Genomic DNA, 18,995 nt, shown 5'->3' with positions numbered 1-18,995 from the left:
TTTCATTATGTCCTATTTGCCCTTTTCAGATTTTACAGTTTTTTTATTAAATTACTTGATGCATTTCCCATTTTAATCATGTGTTTTTGGCCCAATATCAGGTATTCATTATGACCATTACAAGTGTATATTATTGCAGGATTATTCACATAACCTTTTGCAATGCTCAAACATAGCTTCAGCATGTTATCACAGAGCAGAAACTGAAAAGCTTGGAATCCCTGATTTTTTTTTTTTTTTACCGTTGTGTTTGGTCAAATAGAAGGAATCAGGTCAGGTGGAATGACAGCAGTGGAGTCAGTGTTATTGACAGAAATATTGTTATGATCCAAAGTCTAAAGGCTCTGCTGGTACAGTAATTCCGCAAGACTTTGGCAGTCCTCCGCCTGCTGACCTTCAGGCTGGAGGCTGTCAGTGGCTACATGGTGAAAGTATTCTAAACCGTGGGGGCATGAACTTGTGGATTGCTCTAATAGCCTTTGAGTGTTGGCACGTCTGAAGATGCCCAGAGCTTCTGCCGCTCTCCACAGCAGACTTTCATAGTATGTATTTAGTAGGACTGTAAGCTAAATCCAATTGCTCTAGTTAAAGACCTGCCCTCAGTCTTGCTCCGGCTGTCTCAAATTCTACTCTGTGGATTACCCAGCATCTGAGACAAGATGGAGAGATATGGAAAGTGACTCATACAGCAGACTGCCAGATTCAGTGGAATTCCATAGCATGTCATATGCTATGCTATCATTTGACATCCACCTCTGTTGACTCCCAGCCATGAGGTGGATGTGGGACAGAAATAACAGCGCTGATATTTTATGTGGTCCTTGGCTGCTTGCATAAAGAGGCAAATGAGCTGAAGCGTGTAATGTGCACAGTTTCTCTACTGTCATGTAATGGGATGGAGAGGATTAAAAAGAGCTAAATGGGAGTGCCTGCAGAGGGGATGGCCAGGTGACTTTGTTTCCCCCCCACAGCATACACCAGTGTTGCTGTGACATATTGTCAGATCATTGTGACCTTCCTGTCAGTCACACATGGGGAGAGAAATCTGAGAGAGAAATCTTTAGAAATGTGTTGTTCATGTTTATGTTTATGTTGCATTTATGCTTTTACATTTAATTCTGATGAAATTGCAGATAATTTGACTTTTGAGACTGGCAGTTATTGTTCGGGTTTGTATATGGTAGCGCCATTATTTGATAGTGCCTTCTGCTATATAATGTAATGTGAATGTGTCCTACTGGGAAGCAGAGGGGGGCACTATCAGGGAAGAAAAATCCAAACAAATCATCGTTTTTCCTGCTGCAGAGGGGATTTCTCAAACGCTGCCTCCATCTCTGTGTCATCAATCATGCTCATGAATGCCAAAATGGCCTCATGATGGTCTCTCTCTGCGGGTGTTCCCTCTGAGAGCTGTTAGAAACATTGTGTCCTGCAAGTGTTTTTTAGGGTTGCAGCATGGGGAGCAGAACAAAACAATGGCGTTCACTCAGACCACATCAGAAAGCTGAAGATGCTTGATTATTATTTATCTCTGTTTTCAATTGGTTAGATACAATTTGCTTTACCATTGAATAAAGTGAATAAAGTTTTATGTGACAGTGTATGAAGTGGAAAGGTGTTTTAGATACACCTGCAAAACCTAATTCTATCAAACCCGATAGTCTTACTTTAAAGGCCCCAAAAACCTACTTTCTTAGTGGACTTCTTACTAGCAGGGATGTGGGTTGACATGAACACACACTTTTTGAACACACAATTGTCTTCCAAAGTTTGAAGAGTTGTCATAATTTTCACAAGAGATTTCAGTACTCATGGATTTGTCCTTGCTTTTCTCAGTGGTTTAAAGGGCATTGACTGAGTTGGAAAAAGGTGATATTTCTGCAACATCAAAATCTAATGACAGTTGTCAGGTTGTTTTCTCTTGTTGCCAGGACTGGAAAACTCTGTCATATCTGATCAGTCGGGCTGGGTTCTTTGAGTGTCAAGCTCTTAATAAATAATTAACTATAATGGGATTTTGCCTAACGTTAACTTTTATTGTTGCTTATTTATTCATTAATATTTAATGACATTTCAAACTAAGTTTTCAGGCTCTTTAAACCCTATCATTGTGAAGCTTGTGATGTGCAGTTTTCATTGATACTGTGTCAGTGAGGTGTCATTTTGAGGCTTGAATGTACAGTATAGGGCTCTATTGTAATGAAATACCTTTATATAAGCTACTGTATATTCCCAATACAGACTATTTAATTTGTTAAAATACAATATTGAACTGGGACTGCCCATGGTCATCTCAATAGAGAAATGCAAATTAGCATTAATGAGTTATTTTACTCTATCGGTCTGGAAATGCAATGTTCCAGCTGCCAAAGGGGAGATATATTCAGATGTGAATATTGATGTGTTTGGGTATCTGGTATCAGAAAAGAGGGAAACTCATGTCTTCAGGGTTCCTTTTTTTTAAACAGCAAATGCATTTTCTGGATGATATTTCTAAACTTTAATCCTGTCTGTGACCCAAGCCTTCTGTTTATTTAGTTTGTGGCCTTCAGCAAGATTTACATCCAACTTTCTGTTGCCCAAAACTGTTGCTATTGGAATTTGAATACAGCTGGCAAATTCTACACAGACAGGATTTAAGATCGCTGTTCAGCAGCTATTAACAATATTTGTTTTGCTAAATTACAGTGCATATTATCTGTATTAGGCAACCTTTATTTAGATATTTTCAGTTAGATTGCATTGTTTCAATGTGGCTATAAAGCTTCTTTAGTTTCAAAGTGTAATTTGTGACTATATTGAGAATGAAAACACAAATGCTTTAAAGTCATACGGCAGGTTATTGAAGCTTGACAAAATACAGTAAGCTTGATGTGCCCCTGATAAGCAGCTGTTGTCACATATGTTATTAAAGTAATGGTGCTGCTTCTACAGCCATGAAGAATTAATGTTTGTCAAACTCATTTGAGATAAATCTAGTGTGAAAAATAAGGAAATGGATTGAAGTGAATCTCCTGAGACAGTGTGGCACTAGCTGTTTAATGGTTTATGATTCATTTGAAATGTGAAAGAATGAGTGCTCCTGTTGTCGACACGAGATTGAATAGATGTTATTTTGATCTAATCGTTCTTGTCAACAACTGTCCAATTAAATTCTAACCTGGAGCCACTGAGAAGGAGCTTTTTCATTCCTCATTTTAGAAGCTGGCATAAACACACTTCCACTAGTCACTGATCCTTGTTTTTCTTTTCTTGCTTTTTTGACCAGTGGTGGGACTATACAGGATACAGATGCTGCATACTATATATCTGATTTGTTACAAAAATAGAAACCTACAGCTCCTGTTGGGAGGTTACATCTATGGTGCACCAGTTATGATGAAGTAATCTCTTTCAAGAAAATTGTATTCATACAATAAGAATCATTCTCTTCCCCATACTACCACCTCAAAATAGGCGTATTCATTTTCTCGAAGTAAGTTGAGAGGTGTTACTTTGTCATATTTTTTTCTTGACTGAATATTTCAAATCATGCCAACAGTTATGATGTTCAGGATGTGTAAGATTGTAAGATGAGTTGTTGTTCAGACATGTTTGGCACATATCTCTGACTTGATACCAAACTTCTACAGCTTGTCTGTTATAAAATATTTATTTTTTTCAATTGTTGACGCAGTTTCCAGAAGTTGACAAATCTGCTTGTCTCTTTTCAAGCTGTCCACAGACATTTGCTGACTTTCAAAAATAATGTGCTTTTCTGCGTTGACATATGGATCAGATTTTGGCTTTTGGCTGTGACATAAAGCTGGTACTTTTCCCCCTCTGACACCTCATCTGCTTGTCAAAACCTAGCCATCGTGAAACAAAGCCCCCTCGAATGCCTTGTTGCTGTCGTTGGATCTATCTTTAGCCACTCGTCTGCCACTCCTGTCTTGTCGACAACGTCTGACTAGACATGATGTGCAACTGGAGAGGATGTTTGCACTTTACACTGCTCCTGAGGAAAGTTCAGTGTGGTGTGTCTCGGGAAGCCGCCGTGGGGGAGACTTGCGTTGCGTCATGCGGTTGAGTTGTGTCCTCTCCGTTTCAGTAAAATAGTCTGCTGACTAGAGGACATTTGCACTGTAACGAGCTAATCAGGGCTTATAATGGCCAGTGTCTGTAAGCTAAGCTGTACTGTAAATGCTGAAAGGTAATGATCACTGCAGGTCTCAGAGCCCTCTCCAGGTCTCCAAACAACCACCAGCTGCTACCTGTAGTGCAGTCCCCTACCACGCTCCACTTAGCAAGGTGACGCAGAAGAGAGTGGCTTGTCTGCTCACTTCTCATTCTCAGGGGCTTCTAGGCGTGCTGCCCACATGGATCGAATATCCGCACTGGTCTTCTCATGCCTCCACAAGGCTTTCTATTACATACTCCTTAATAAATATCAAAGCCTGACATAGTGCTACATATGCTGATTATGCGCTGCTTGTCATTCCTAAATGTGGTGCACATGGTGTTAGAGAAATCCATACATTAATATTAGCTGTAATGATATTGGTGCACCTTGCAGCAGGATATAGCACATGAATATTCCATAGCTATTACCCTCGAGGTCAAACATATCACACTTTTTGGTTGTATATTTATCCTCTTAGTAAATATCAGGATCATTTTAGTCTTTTTGTATGTTTTATTTACATTTAAGTGGCTGCTTCAGTGTACAGTGTTATGTAAGGTAATGTAGATAATTCTTCTCTATTAAAACATTTGAGCAATAAAATGTCAATCAAAAATAACAAGTCTTTTTTTCTGTCCTATAAGACAAAGAAAGGAGATAAATCCCCATATCTGATAAGCTGAAACCATAGAATATTTGTGCTTGGAAATAGACCAAAAACAATCAATCAATTATCAAAATGGTTGCTTGTTAATTTTCTGATGATTGAGTAAATGATTCATCTAAAAATATGCTCAGCTCAAGTGGAATGCAATCACGTTTAATTTATGGTTATCTCCTCTGCATTAGAACACCCAGAACTGTGTCTTTGAAGCGAAAGGGAGTAGGTATCATTCGGAGCCTCAGACATAGTTTTATGTCAGATTTCACAGTGAAGCCCAGTTTTGGGAAAGATCACCTCGGAAAAAAAAAAGAACTGTCTAAAAAACCTATTTCTTCACCACAATTTCTTCAAAGCATCTTTATAAAGAAATGTTCAGAAGTTGTGAAATAGTTCTCCTGCAGTGACAGAGGGCAGTTATGCATTTATATTTCTCCCCTAAAAGAGTTTTTTTTTAGTACATTTAAAAAATATTTCAATATGAAACACCAAACCGTTGAGTCAACACTTGGCTGTTTTATCGTGCACACGCCCTTACACTTGGCATGTTGCAGTGAAATATCTTGACACATAAAAAAAACAGAAAAAAAAAAGAAAATACTGACATATTTGCTAGGAGTATGAAACTGTTCCAACATCTTTATTCCTGTCCTTTTTTTCCTTCACGCTGACTCTCCTGAGGATGAAGAATACCATCATACCATGTACTCTGCTGCTTTTATTGTAGACTGTTTTATGTCAGCGAGAATTCATTTCCTCTTGAACCTGTCCTCATTCACCCAAGGACATAGACGTTTCTGTATTAGCATCCTACAGTTATTTAAAAAGCGAGCATGTCTTTCATTATGACTTCTGACATGACCCAATATGTGATAGGAATATTGTCATTCAATTTTAATTGATGCAATCTCTAACTTGAGGAAGAAACTTGGCTATTCTGTACACAAAACCCTCTAGAGACGTTATTAAACGTGTAAAGGAAAGACTTTGAGGAATACACTGATTTACGGATCCATGCTGATGTTTCATATACGTTGGCATTCAGTCTCATGTACTGTAGTTCCTGAGGATATCATCTCATTTCTACATATTAAAAAATGCAGGTTTTATGTAGAGGTTATCAGTCAGTGGGCATATTGAAGTTTGACATAAGGGATACAAGAGAAAAAGTGAATGTGCATTAAGTGCCTAGAATGTCTGAAAGCATATGACATAAGAGTGAAAATGATAGGTGTTAAAAGTGTGGTGTACAGCAACCGCTGACGAACCTCTTGATTTATTTTTAACAAGTATATGAAGAGAGTGATGAACTAACTTAGTCAATTTAGGGTCAGATATAATGAGATCCTTACAGTCTATCATTTCTAGATGTGATGCTCATGGATCCAGAAAATAACTTAAATATGAATTTATTCATACATTCTATCCACCCACTTACTTATTTGCAGTTAGACTAATATATTAATTAATATGCAACAGATGCATTTGTTCAATCACTCACAATTAGCCTGTCATCGCATATGTCTTGGCATCATTATTAGCCAGCATCATTAATTGTTAATTTTGTAGTAAGCTATTTATCAGTGAAACCATCAACTGAGAACGACTTGAGCCCAGCAGCCCGAGGCACCATAGACGTTTTATAGAAAATGTTTATATAATAACAGAGTTGAGCAGCACTGTATTTTGGATGTGAATCGAGTGCAGTGTTTTGGGTGCAGCCTGGATTGGTTGATCCAACTTCCCATCTGGCAAAGGGGGGAATTGGATCAGCCTTGGATAGGCTTGGACAGCCTTTAGTTTGGGTTAGGCTAACTGAAACAAACCCAAGCAATCTTCAGCTGAGCCATTTCAAACCACAGCAAGCAAAGCTAAATTAAAAAATATAAAATGGCTTCATCCCAAATTATCTCCATGCAGTTTGACCTGTTTTGAGACTTTTAACAACGGACAAAGAAGTGACAATGGGCTTCATGCAAGAACCACTTGTACTGACAAATTTAGTGTGACAAAAAGATTGAAACTTGATTTATGATTGAGAATTTGTGACATTTACCAATTTTATCATTTCTCTGGAGAGCACGTAGCCAAACAGCCCATTTGAAGAGGTTTCCTGATGAACAAAAGAGACAAAGCAAAAGTAATGCTTGAAGAGGATTTTCCACAACCTGGCAACCCAAAGGTTATCATTAAAAGCTTATTAATTTACTATAAAGCATCAGCAGATTATTTAACCATTAATAGACCCATCAATGAATGCTTGTAAACCCTTCATAAAAAAGGTGACTTATCAAAAATGATACCATATTTTCTAATTGTCTCTCGTCCTCTAACATAATACTGAATCTGCTAAATGTGTTTTGATTTTGTGTACTGATCCACGACAGCAGAAGTCGAAGCTATGTAGAGTGAAATTCTTATTTTTATAGAATCAAACTTGCCCACAAAAGGAGCGGAACAGGTGACAATTTTAGGGGCGTCGATTATACAAATGATTAAATCGCACAAACATGTACCTCCTCATGAACAGGTGGCATTTAACAGCCTGAAACGAGCCTGAAACTAGTCATTTACAACAAGTTTGTGCATTTAAAAGACATATGTTGAAGTCTCATACGAGGAACCCTCACAGAGAAAAGTAAGATAGATTTGAGGGAAGAATATAAAAATGTCCTTGCCCAAGGAACATTGTCACAAAGCTTCCAAAATGAAGACTAGTTAGTGGTTGCCTTTTGAGATGAAATGATGTGAAACTGCATTGACATGAGGAATGTTGATCTCGTTAGTACTGAGTGTGGCTTCAAGTGTGAATCCATAAAAAAAGTTAGTCTTGGGGAAGCATGGGACCCAGCAGATGGCAGGGCACATATGCTGTGAGTGTCTTTGGCCAGGTACACTGATGAATACCTCTGAAAGTAGGTCTAACTCAGACACTTTACTCTCCAAGCTACTCCAAGGTAGAGTTGTGTGATATTCATTTGTGAATGTTGTACTATTTATAATGTCTTCATATAGAATGGAAAAAAAACATAATATTGCAGATTGAAGTCATTCTTATGTAGGCAGCAGGCAAGTATAACAACTTACAAAGAAGCTTTTTACTACAAGTTTTCAGCACAGTTACACTTTTGTCAAAACAGTTACCAAGATGTCATGTGCACACGAGCACACCTCCCTTCACAGTTTTGTGTAAGCACAGCAAGTTGTTACAATGGCAGTCCAAGTACTGCTGTGTTGACAGGAAGTGAAGTGTGAGTGAAATTGTGATTAGAGAAAAAAAAAAGACTGTTGAATGTAAACAATGATAGCAGCTGGGTTAAATGTAACCACTGGAGTGAGATGCAGTTTATGAAAAGGAGTTTGTGTCTATCGGATTGTATTATCTAAAGGGAGATGAGAAATTAGTCTAAGCACGGAGGATGAATTAAACTTTAAGGGATGAAAATGACTGGAGTAGGGAATCTGAGGGTGTGTATTTGCTCTAGTCCAAATCAGTTATTTCATTAAATGCTTTACTAAAAGCCATATGAAATTGTTCACTCTGCTCATTGGTTAATTGTATCTGGTGGTAGTGAGAACGTAAACATAGGTAGAAGGTCTATCTGCCCAAATATCAAGAATGCAACATACGTTGTTGTTAGGTGACATTGGACCTTGATCCATTCTCTAGCTAGCTGCTACAGGCTATTGATTTTCCTTATTTGCATCCTAGTATGCAAAACATATCTGGCTATGGGGGGTTGCAGCATTATTTATGTTTAATTGCTTTACCTTTGAGACTGATCATGACCACCATATAGCATTAATATTCTATATCATTTTAAATGCTTTATTCAGTGTCAAAAAAAATTACAGTACTCACATACAACATTTAGTTGTATACATAATTTGGACTGGCTGAGGTGTAGTGCAGCACCACCTGAAAGAAGCTAGAGCTAAATGTGTTTTGATTTGAATTCAACTTTAATCTGGTGTTTAGAGTGGATAATCACAACATGAATTGTTTAGTAGCTGTAAGATTAGTTCTGAAATGGTAATTTGCTACATTTGTTATTGTGTAATGCAAAGGGGTAACAGGGAGAATATTGCAATGTATACATTAACACAGAATAAGACAACTCTTTCTTAGTGACACAGAAATAACATCAGTGCCTGAAAAACATCACCAGCTCCCCCAAATTAGAAAGCCAATGAATACAAAACATACAAACATCATTAAGTATATCTAAAACCGAAACAGAAAAACTAAATCTACTCTGCTATGTAATGTTATTGAGCAAACAAATTCTCCTCAGCTTGCTACCAGCAGGTGAACATGGAGAAGCGTCACATTTGAAAACTACCTATCCCTGGTGAAGTATGGGGAAACCAGTTCTTACCAGTGCTTTGAACAAAGGAAAGCCTGGACTTATGGTGTTTGCAGTCCATGGGAAATAATCAGTGCTAAAATATCACTATTATATTAAAATGTGAGCACATCTCAGCAGGAGGAAGGTAGAATTTAAATATCTTTGAGCTTCATTAGCAGTGACAACAAGCCAGCTGATTTGACTGACAGTACATTTGATTATAGACTTGGGTGTTACATTAAGTAATTGCAGCCTATGATGGCAGCTTGTATAAGTGATAATAAATCACCGAATGCATGCATAAAGCTCTCTCATTAAAACTCTTTACATTTTTCAAGGTGCTGGTGCATGGGTAACACAGGTGAATCATTAAAATGTTAATGTTAGAAGGAACCTGCTGCTCTATATGCATGTTAAACCTGCTCTGTGCTACGGCTAGATGGGAACTTAAGTTATGCATCCTCGCATTAGCCCTGTACAAATAGAGGACAGGGATTGGGTTAATACAACAAGGTTAGGCTGGGACAAGTCTCTTTGTTTCACCGTCACAGTCCTCTTAATACTAAATGACTTGCCAAAGGCCACTTTTTATACGAGGCTATTAGTGGGAAATAATTCCCCCCTCAGCTGCCAAAGAGCGGCTTGTTCAGGATCATAGACAGCTTCAGGTGGAAATCATGCTTGCTACCGTACCAGCTAAAAAGAAAACAAAAAACCCCCATCTGCATAAGACTTGGCTCAGTCAGCGCAGATCCATGGAGTAAATAAACAAGGAAGCCTCTCCCAAAGCTGTGCTGAGACATTTACTTGAGGAACTATTTTTGTTTTCACAAGTGTTTTCAAAAACCCCATCGCAGCGCTCATGGACCACACTCAGTCGTTCTAGTTTTCAGTTGAAAATATGGGACATGGGGTGAAAACCTGTTAAAGGCTTAAAGCTAAAAACGTCACCATAGGAAATATTTTTAAATCTCGATGACGTTACACCACCCCCCAATTTATGATGTGTGTCTAAATGTCTATGTGTGTGTGTGAGTGAAAGACAGAAGAGAAAGAAAGAGAGAGAGAGAGAGCATTATTTTGACAATTTGCCACGCCAACAAGCTGTTTAATGTCTTAACTCTGCCCGAAGCTATAGCAACAGAGCAACAGTAGATTATATGTCTGTGTTGTAGTTGTATACTTGAATGGTAGAAAATTCAGTACTGTGTCACTGCCAATCAACAGTTTATTAGGACAATAGCTCCATAGATCTAGTAAAAATGAAACTAAATTTAGCTGATAATAAGGACAGTGATTCAAATCTACAACCATAGGGGGAAAAAAAGTGTTACATGTGAAAGGGAGTGTTATGAAGGCAGAAATGAATCAGCTGATGTGTAAGCACTGAAAGTTGTTAAAATGTCAATTCAAGTGCTGAAAGGAGCTGAAGTGTGCTGACAGGAAGTGAAGTGTAAATTGACTGTTGAATGTAAACAATGAAAGCAGCTGGGTTCAATGTAACCACTGAAGTGAGCTGTTTGTGTCCATTGTACTGTATTAGCTGAGAGGAGATGAGGTATCTTTCTAAGCACTGACAGTATGAAAATGACTGGAGTAGGGGAATCTTAGGGCGTTTTCAGCATGTTTGTTTACTCTGGTCTGAATCAGTGGATGTTTCAACTTTTTTCCCGTGGTTTGGTTTTGCTCCCCCCCCCCAAGATTTTAAAATATAAAAATATAACAAAGAGGTGACGGTACAACCACTCAGACCACTCAAAGTAACTATGAATTAGATCTGAGCAGGGGCGTCATGCAGTCATATGCTGTTAATGTTCACACCAAACCAAGTTGTTACCAGTCATGTTCTATTGACTTCTATGTTTATGATCAAATGCCTCCTATTAATAACTACATAGAGCTACAATTGAATGACACTTATTAACACTATATTGCTATATCTATCTATCTATCTATCTATCTATCTATCTATCTATCTATCTAGACATACTTAAGTGTATGATGTGGTTGTCATATTGGAATAGGGTAGTCTTGCTATTTTTATTGTACTATATTCAGCAGTTTCGGTTCACAAAATTTAAGACATTTAATTACTTAAAATGGTCCATTAATGTAGGTATTTCATAGCAAAATATTTACATTTACACCAATAAAGTTGATCCTTCCTTTTGTAATTATTTTGTAAGTATATTCTATTTGTTTTATTTCAGTGTAATATGACTATTACAGTGATTTTTAAAATACAGAGTAGAGACTGAATTTTTTTATTTATTTAAGCTTCACAATGCTGCTTTTGATATTCCTCAACACTCGCACGTGGCTGTATATAAGTTTGCTGTCATTATGGAAGCTGCAAGTTCACATGACTCACAAATTCACTATATCAAAGCTACTGCAATATTAACCTTGGAATAACACTACTTTACAAAGCTGTTTTCTTAAACTGTCACACTGCAGTAGCAGAGTAAGGAGTCAGCTCGCAATCAAGGATATGAGGCTGGATGTCAAGTTTCCACAATATGTTCACTAAGATCAAACACATCTTCCACAACGACAACTGTATATTTAAGTCAACGTGTTCATGATAGGAAAACGTTGTAAAATAACTTCTATCTATGAAATGTTCATTATTCCTTTGTTTCAACATTTTTCTCAGTAGCACATCCAAACACAGAACTAAAATCTGGCAATCAGGCAGATCCATGCAGCAGTATGTTTGGTGGCTGAGGCTCTCCCACAGACCAGATGTGTAAGGCAAAATGATAACAAGCTAACCCCAATGTTAATTACTTGTGGGTTATAGTAAGCTAAAGTCACTTTAAATATGCAAATTCTAAAGCTGTAAGTAATTTACAAATTCATTCAAGTCTGCTGTTTTATGGCGTGTACTGAGATTGTTTAATGATACCTCACACTGCGGTGAAGACAGGCAGTAGTATCTCCACTGCTACTCTGTAGTGCTCTCCAGCTGGAAGGACTTAATAAATATGAATAAAAGTATGCAGGAAAGTGACTTTTGTATATATACTATACTATACTATTAAAGCTAATTAAAAGTAATTATTTGACAGTTTCTAAAGCCATCCAATCTGAAATATCTGAGGAGCCATGACACCTCTGCTCTGGATCAGAAATTGTTGTAGCCTGGTGTGTATGAGATCAGATCACTGTCCATTATAATCAAAGCAATAACATGATACTAAGTCCCGCAGCTCTCAATCAGTGAATGTTTTTATGCATGGTTGAGTTGGGTTTTTTTTTCTTATGCATGGTGACATAAACAGTTGTTATGACTATAGCTGAATGAGCAAAACAAGCACACCTGCCCTCACAATTTGTGTTTTTCTATTTGAATTCAAAATAATTAAAATAAATATGAATTACATCAGATTATATTGTATGATTGTGTGTATGCGTTCAGATATTTCATTAAACCAATTACATGATGCCTGAATTGCATAACCAGTCGTGTTGGAGACAACATTGATTGAAAAAAATAAGAAGTGTCTTATAGTCTCATTGACAGTCAAATTTGAATCAATACAAGTTGGCAACTGGCCCACAGCCCCATATCATATAAAACGAAAAACAGCATAAAGCCCCAAGGATCTACCATGAAGCTTCCTCATGTATAATGTTGATCTCAGTTTGAAATGACACATTTTAAGTAACTGTTCAAAACTCCCTGATCTCTGAGAATCCTGCTGATTACCAGATATTTACACAGCATGCACAAGTGATGTTGTTGATGGCTGAGTTCTTCCAGTTGTGTCCCAGACGATATGCAAATGCAGCAAGTTCAAGCAGGTTCAGATGTTTTTTAAAGACTTAAAATTAATTAATTGGTTCATTTCAAGGTCCATGAATTGAGCAATGGATTGACTCCAAGTCAATGCATGTTGATAATAAAGATTGAACATAGCAGTGCAACATTATGTCTCCCTGATGTGTTTGTAATAGTTTTAGGACAACAATGGAAATCTACACTCCCAGAGACAATACAAATCTAATATAAATAAACTAGGTTAATTTGCTTTCAACCTTTTTACTACACTATAACCATTTAATGTGTTTGCATCTATTTTTCTTTGCTTTTAAGGAAGTGTCTGGTCTTCACTCTGTGCTGTCTGTTGCTGATGTTTTCTCTGTGCTCTAGCAGATAGATTATCTGTGAGGCCACAGTGCTGTTTTAACTTTGGCTAGGAAGGTCATGGCACTTTGCTGAGTGGTGAAGTCCCTTGAAAGCTCCTTCCCATATGTTGATGTACGACAGGCTTATTTTTAAGTGATGTTTTGCTCTGTTGAGACTGCTGGAGCACACAGTGGGGTTGTTGTGTCAAGATGGATGTTTGCTCTCTCTCCTTGACATATCTGATGAAAAGGCTGCACTCAAAATTTGTAGCCCGAGAGACTCGCTACTTACATCCTTCCTGCCGGGTCTTTTTAATGACGGTGTGCAATAACAAGGATATTCCTAAATCAATAATTTTTTATAACTATTTTTAAATACAGTAAGTGGTAATTTAAATACAAATATTTCAAACACTTTTCAGGCAAAACAGGTCTACTCAGTGGAAAAAGAGTTTCAAGAGAGCAGGGGTATGATGCTGGAACTGTGAGCTCATTGGGGATCCTTATTCAACAAATGTACATCCAGCTGATGATGATTGAAAACTGATAAGAAGCCTATGAGTTACAATTGTTTTGTCACAGACTGTAGTTACCATTGTGTATGTATTATCAGATCTACTTTGATCTGCTGGTATCATACACTGGTCCATTGTCAAAGTCAGTCTGCATGTGTAAAGGCTGACTCTTCTTGGTTCTTGCTACTAATATTCACTATAATGTGAACAAAAGCAGCTGCTTTATTGACACAACATGCACTAGGTTGCAGTATTCTTGGACAACCATAGCTGTAGCAAAATGATGAAGTTATTACAAATCATCTTATTTTCTGTCATGCTTTGTTCAGAGAAAGCGTTATGTTTTTTTTTTATCTTTCCTCTTTGGTTATTCTTGGAACAGAGGCTGCTGGCTGGGATGTTTACATGGGTGTGCTGGGTGTAGTTTGGTTATGACATGTCATATGAAGTCTGAGCGGTGAAGTCTAAATTTTTTAAACGCTACCTCATGTCACCATTTGCAGACACCAATGTGCAAAAACTATCTTCTGCTCATACCATAATGTTGCTCCCCCAGTGTGGTGATCACTCTGTGAAACCTATTTCTTGTTCTGATGCTGTGCAATCTATCTGTTGCATGCAGTGAGAATTTTACAGCTGCCATCTGCTCACAGCTGCTTGCCTGATTGGAGACTCATACTCATTGTAGACAATATACAGTGCTGAGGAGAAGGAGAGAAGAGAGAAGCTGAAATCTGGTTTCAGTGTGCCCTGTAAGGGGACAAGAAATCAGCATTATGTGTGTGCAGGAGACACAGTTGAGCAACAGGGAAATGTAATCCAATTACAGTGTCGGATTTTAATTCCACTTGTAAAGAGAACTTCGGGGTCTTGTTGAAATGCACCACAACTATCAGCAACACACATGCACATTGCACACTGCATGACGTCCTTTCTAGAAATGATTTCTCTAAGTCTTACAGGTTTGTTTTGAGAGCGGTGGAAGTCATGTCACTTTCTGTTCACGGTTGGGCTGAGTTTCCCTAGCTGATCTCAGTCAAATCCTTTTATTGTCTTTATCAGCAGTTGATCATTTTATCACATGATTGTATTTCCATTTGATTTCCTGTTGTGCTCCCCCCTCCCACAGTGATATTGGGTTTTAGAGTGTGAAATGAAGAAATTAATGCTGTCATAGACTGAGCCCGAATTATCTGTGGCTCTTTTTAAAATTGCGGCTTGGGAAAATGGAATGATGTAGATCATTAACTTTTGATTCACTCCAGTATTTCCCCAATGTCATCAATTATGTAATGAGTGAGAATATTTTAAAGGAACGTATTATCTGTTCTCTCCACTGATTCAACTTTGATAACCCCTCGTCAATGAGACTTCTTATTGTCAGACCAAATGAAAAAAGCACCACTTTTGTTCCTCTTCTGCACAAAATCATGTTTTTTTTTTTTGTTTTTTTTTTATATGAGCTCATTGTACAGAGGAATTACAGTGAAGATTCAGATCTCTTCCATATGGCGATAAATGGTTCCTGACTGGTGTTCAATGTTGGACTGCTGACACTTTGAATATCAGTTGCTTTATGAGCTACATTTATAAGAAATCAATGTTTTATAGGATAGGACAACATTATCATTCAGTTGCTTTGAAAAAATTTTGATTTGTTTTTAAAAACGTACCTTTATAAATATTTTAACTGGATTCTGTCTATAATCTTTTGATTGCATATTAACTGGGTATGGATTTACTTGTTTTAATATGTGACATTTGTCTTATTCTGCTTATGTCGTTTGTATTCGTTTGTTGTAACAATGTTTATGCTTCTGCTCTCTTGGCCAAGGTTTCTTGAAAAACAGATTCTAATCTCAATGGCCTTGTTTATGCCTGGCATTAACATGTGTCTTGGGTAATCTGATCACAAATGGACAACCGAGAAACATTGCTGTTTACACCTGTCTCTATTATGCATCTCAAGCTGTCTCAAGCTGACCGTTTGTGTCCAGACTTTGTTGCTGCCTACATCACTTTTGTGGAAAGGTCAAATGGCCCTGACAAGCACCAGATTTGTTTTTAGTGTGGGCTAAAAGGTTTAAGAGCTAAGAAAAATGTTTTAAGAACTAATACATGTACGGGCTATTCCAACTGTAAATGTTCATTTAGACCTGAGACTGAGATTTTGGAGGTTCATCCCACACACCTTTCCTGCAACATAGAAGGCTATATGGGAAAACATAGCATGTAATGTAATCAGCTTCAATGATATAGGACTAAGACAAAACCTTTTTTAAGTGGCCTTCCTGCTAGACTGAGAGCTTGATCTGGATTTTTGGATAACTGTGAACTTGCACAACAGTCATAATAACAAGGGAGTCTACATGAAATTGTACTAAGGTAAGGAGATATTTTGACTCCACTTTTGTATAATGGTAGGAAGTGGAGATGAGTCATCCATATATATACAGTCAGTGGTCTTTACCCAGTTTTCCTGCAATCTATTCAATACTTGGCAATACTATAAAATAGTAGTATAGTAATTTCAACCTGCTGGTGGCAAGTCGGGGAGACAGTAGGATTTTTCATCTGGTGACCATGAAGGAGAGTAGAGGATCATGGTGAGTGTCATTATTTATTTATGGATATTGTACAAAAACTTTTTTTTTTATGTCTGTTTTGCAGGTGAACATCTTCGTGTATGTCCACAGGGAAACACGTGTTGCACCCAAGAAATGGAGGATGGATTTGGCCAACAGAGTAAACAGGACTTTGGGGATCTGGTTGATACAATGAGTCATGAATTAAGAAGCACCTTTGTTTCCAGACATAAAAGATTTGATGGTAAGTCTTTGTTACTGAATGCAAAATGCTGATTTAATTTTTCTGTTTTGTATATTGGAAAAGTTTTTTAATGGTCAGTCAGTGTAGAACAAAATGCTGCACAAGGGAAAATGAAAGGATTGAGACTGTATGTGTTAATTTGAAAGGATTTGCTGTTTGTAGTTCTGTAGCTGTCCTCCCTCAAGAGGAGACAAGATGTGAAAATCTCATTAATATGCTTTCGAGTGGAGAACCCTCTTGTTGGATTAGACAAACATGGCTTCTTGCACTGCAGATTGACAGCTTGAACAGCAGCACAGAGCCAAACTCTGCATTATTAAGGTTGTTTGGTGGTTGTGTGTGATCTTGTTTTAGCCCCATAGTGACTGCCTTGACCACCACACATCCACTGAGCCTCTGCTATGGGAGGGGATGCACTCATTACTGAACCCCGTCTCACTCTACCTCTCCACCTCACCCACTTATAGAGTCAGCCCCTTCTAGTTAGTGTTTAATGAGATATACTAATCCCTCAAGCTCCCTATGGGATGAATATCATGTCATATCAAAACTAAAAAAAAACCTATTTCGAAAGGCTGAAATTCCGTGTGAAAGCTTGAACTCTAGTAAAAAGATTTTGCAAGATTGAAACTAAGTTTTGAAGGCTTGCATAATGTTTTGATAGGCTGAAAGAAAATCAAAATCTCTGCAAGCATTATTTTGTGTTTGAGTTTTCCTTCTTCACAACTGCAACTTAGAGTGCTTCTCCCACACATTTTCAGTTCTCCCAATGTATTAGTTTGTTTTTCAGGTTTGAAGCCTTGTAAATGGTGATCTGAAAACTGGTGCGCATATGTTGTGAAAACATGTAATTATGTAAATATATCGACTGCGCTGGCTGGCTGTCCTCGAGCAGTGCCTTTTTTATTAGATTTCAAGCTTTCAAACACTCAGTTTCAACCTTTCGAAACTTTTCTTTTCAGTCTGAAAATATGGCACTATACAGTATACCTCCTAACATTAGATGTGTTGCACAGAGGGGAAGGGTGGTGGAGGTATCACTCTTCAGTTAAAAAAAAGTAATAATAGGGTATTTTATGCCCTCAATGTTATCACCTGCAAGTGCTGTAGCTGCACTGGTGACTGGAATTTACATATTATATTATTGAACCCATAAGGAATCATATTTTGTATGATTCATTTATAATCAATTGCATTAAAAACAAGTCATTTTATAGCTGCACTTCTGATGACATTTTTCTGCTATTTATTATAAATCCATTAACATGTATAAAACATTTTGCATATGCGCACTGAGGTGGCTTAGCCTCAGATTAATTCAACAGTCCCTCACTTCACAAGATACCACCTTCTTTTTCATTTTTCCCTTTTCTTCTTCATACAAAACGCTAACACAGTGCAACATCATAACACATGCCGAAGATCAACATCAACATGTGAACAATACAATTAGATTAACATTGAATCAAGAAGAATATGGCATCAAAGAAAGAACAAGACAATCAACATGAGCTAAGTACTGTAAGCAGATGATAGGGCATGATAGGGTTATGGTTATGACTCACAGCATGTGAGAATGCCCCCCCCCCCCATTTTCTCCCCAGTTCCCCTTCTTCTCTCACTTCTTTTCCTTTTTTCCCCTTCCCTCTTCTCCCTTTCTTTCCTATTATTTTAACCAAGGGCAAATCTTATAATGGGGATATAGGTAATGCAAAGATCACAACAAAAGTATTGCTGATAGATAGATAGATAGATAGATAGATAGATAGATAGATAGATAGATAGATAGATAGATAGATAGATAGATAGATAGAATTTAAAAATTCTGATATTGATATAACGGCTGATATTGTTATAAATATATATATAGATAAATATGATATGTGTGTGTGTGTGTGTGTGTGTGTGTGTGTGTATTTTATGTAACGATCCCTCACATGTGGTTATCAGACACTTGTGACAAAGATATGTAATGGAGGCCATGATATTTTGCATTCTAACGATAAACATTATTGTATAAAACGATAAACTTCACAGGAAATGTAATCATATAAATATCTATAAATAAAAAAACACACATATATAATCAATAATACAAAGGATCAAATATGCATAAAACGCTGCCTCTATTTAAAAGAAGCCTATAGGTTGCTGCTAAACTCAGGGTTTAGCAGCAACAGTCCAAATATTCTGTTGATGAAACTATTTAAGTAACCGAACCAAGATTAGCATTACTCTTGAATTACTCCTGGACTGAATTTAACCCAAAAGTAACTCTAATCTTTGTTCCAAAGTAGAGGATTGAATCTCAGATTTTCACTGGGTTACCTAACACCACACGGTCAACA

At 37.4% G+C, this 18,995-nt stretch overlaps 1 protein-coding gene across 2 annotated transcripts in view; it reads left to right on the top strand.

Annotated features, from left to right (window-relative positions):
• The window catches only part of LOC128367752 (glypican-6-like), an 89,321-nt gene that overhangs the window by 2,713 nt on the left and 67,613 nt on the right, over nucleotides 1-18,995 (top strand). For both annotated transcript variants that reach the window (XM_053328385.1, XM_053328384.1), the window contains exon 2: nucleotides 16,489-16,647. In XM_053328385.1, coding sequence (XP_053184360.1) covers nucleotides 16,489-16,647 — 159 coding nt within the window. The remainder of the gene's footprint in view (nucleotides 1-16,488; nucleotides 16,648-18,995) is intronic.

Source organism: Scomber japonicus, chromosome 11, assembly GCF_027409825.1.
Source record: "Scomber japonicus isolate fScoJap1 chromosome 11, fScoJap1.pri, whole genome shotgun sequence".
In the NCBI taxonomy this organism is placed as follows: domain Eukaryota; kingdom Metazoa; phylum Chordata; class Actinopteri; order Scombriformes; family Scombridae; genus Scomber; species Scomber japonicus.
This window is presented reverse-complemented; position numbering and strand designations above follow the sequence as displayed.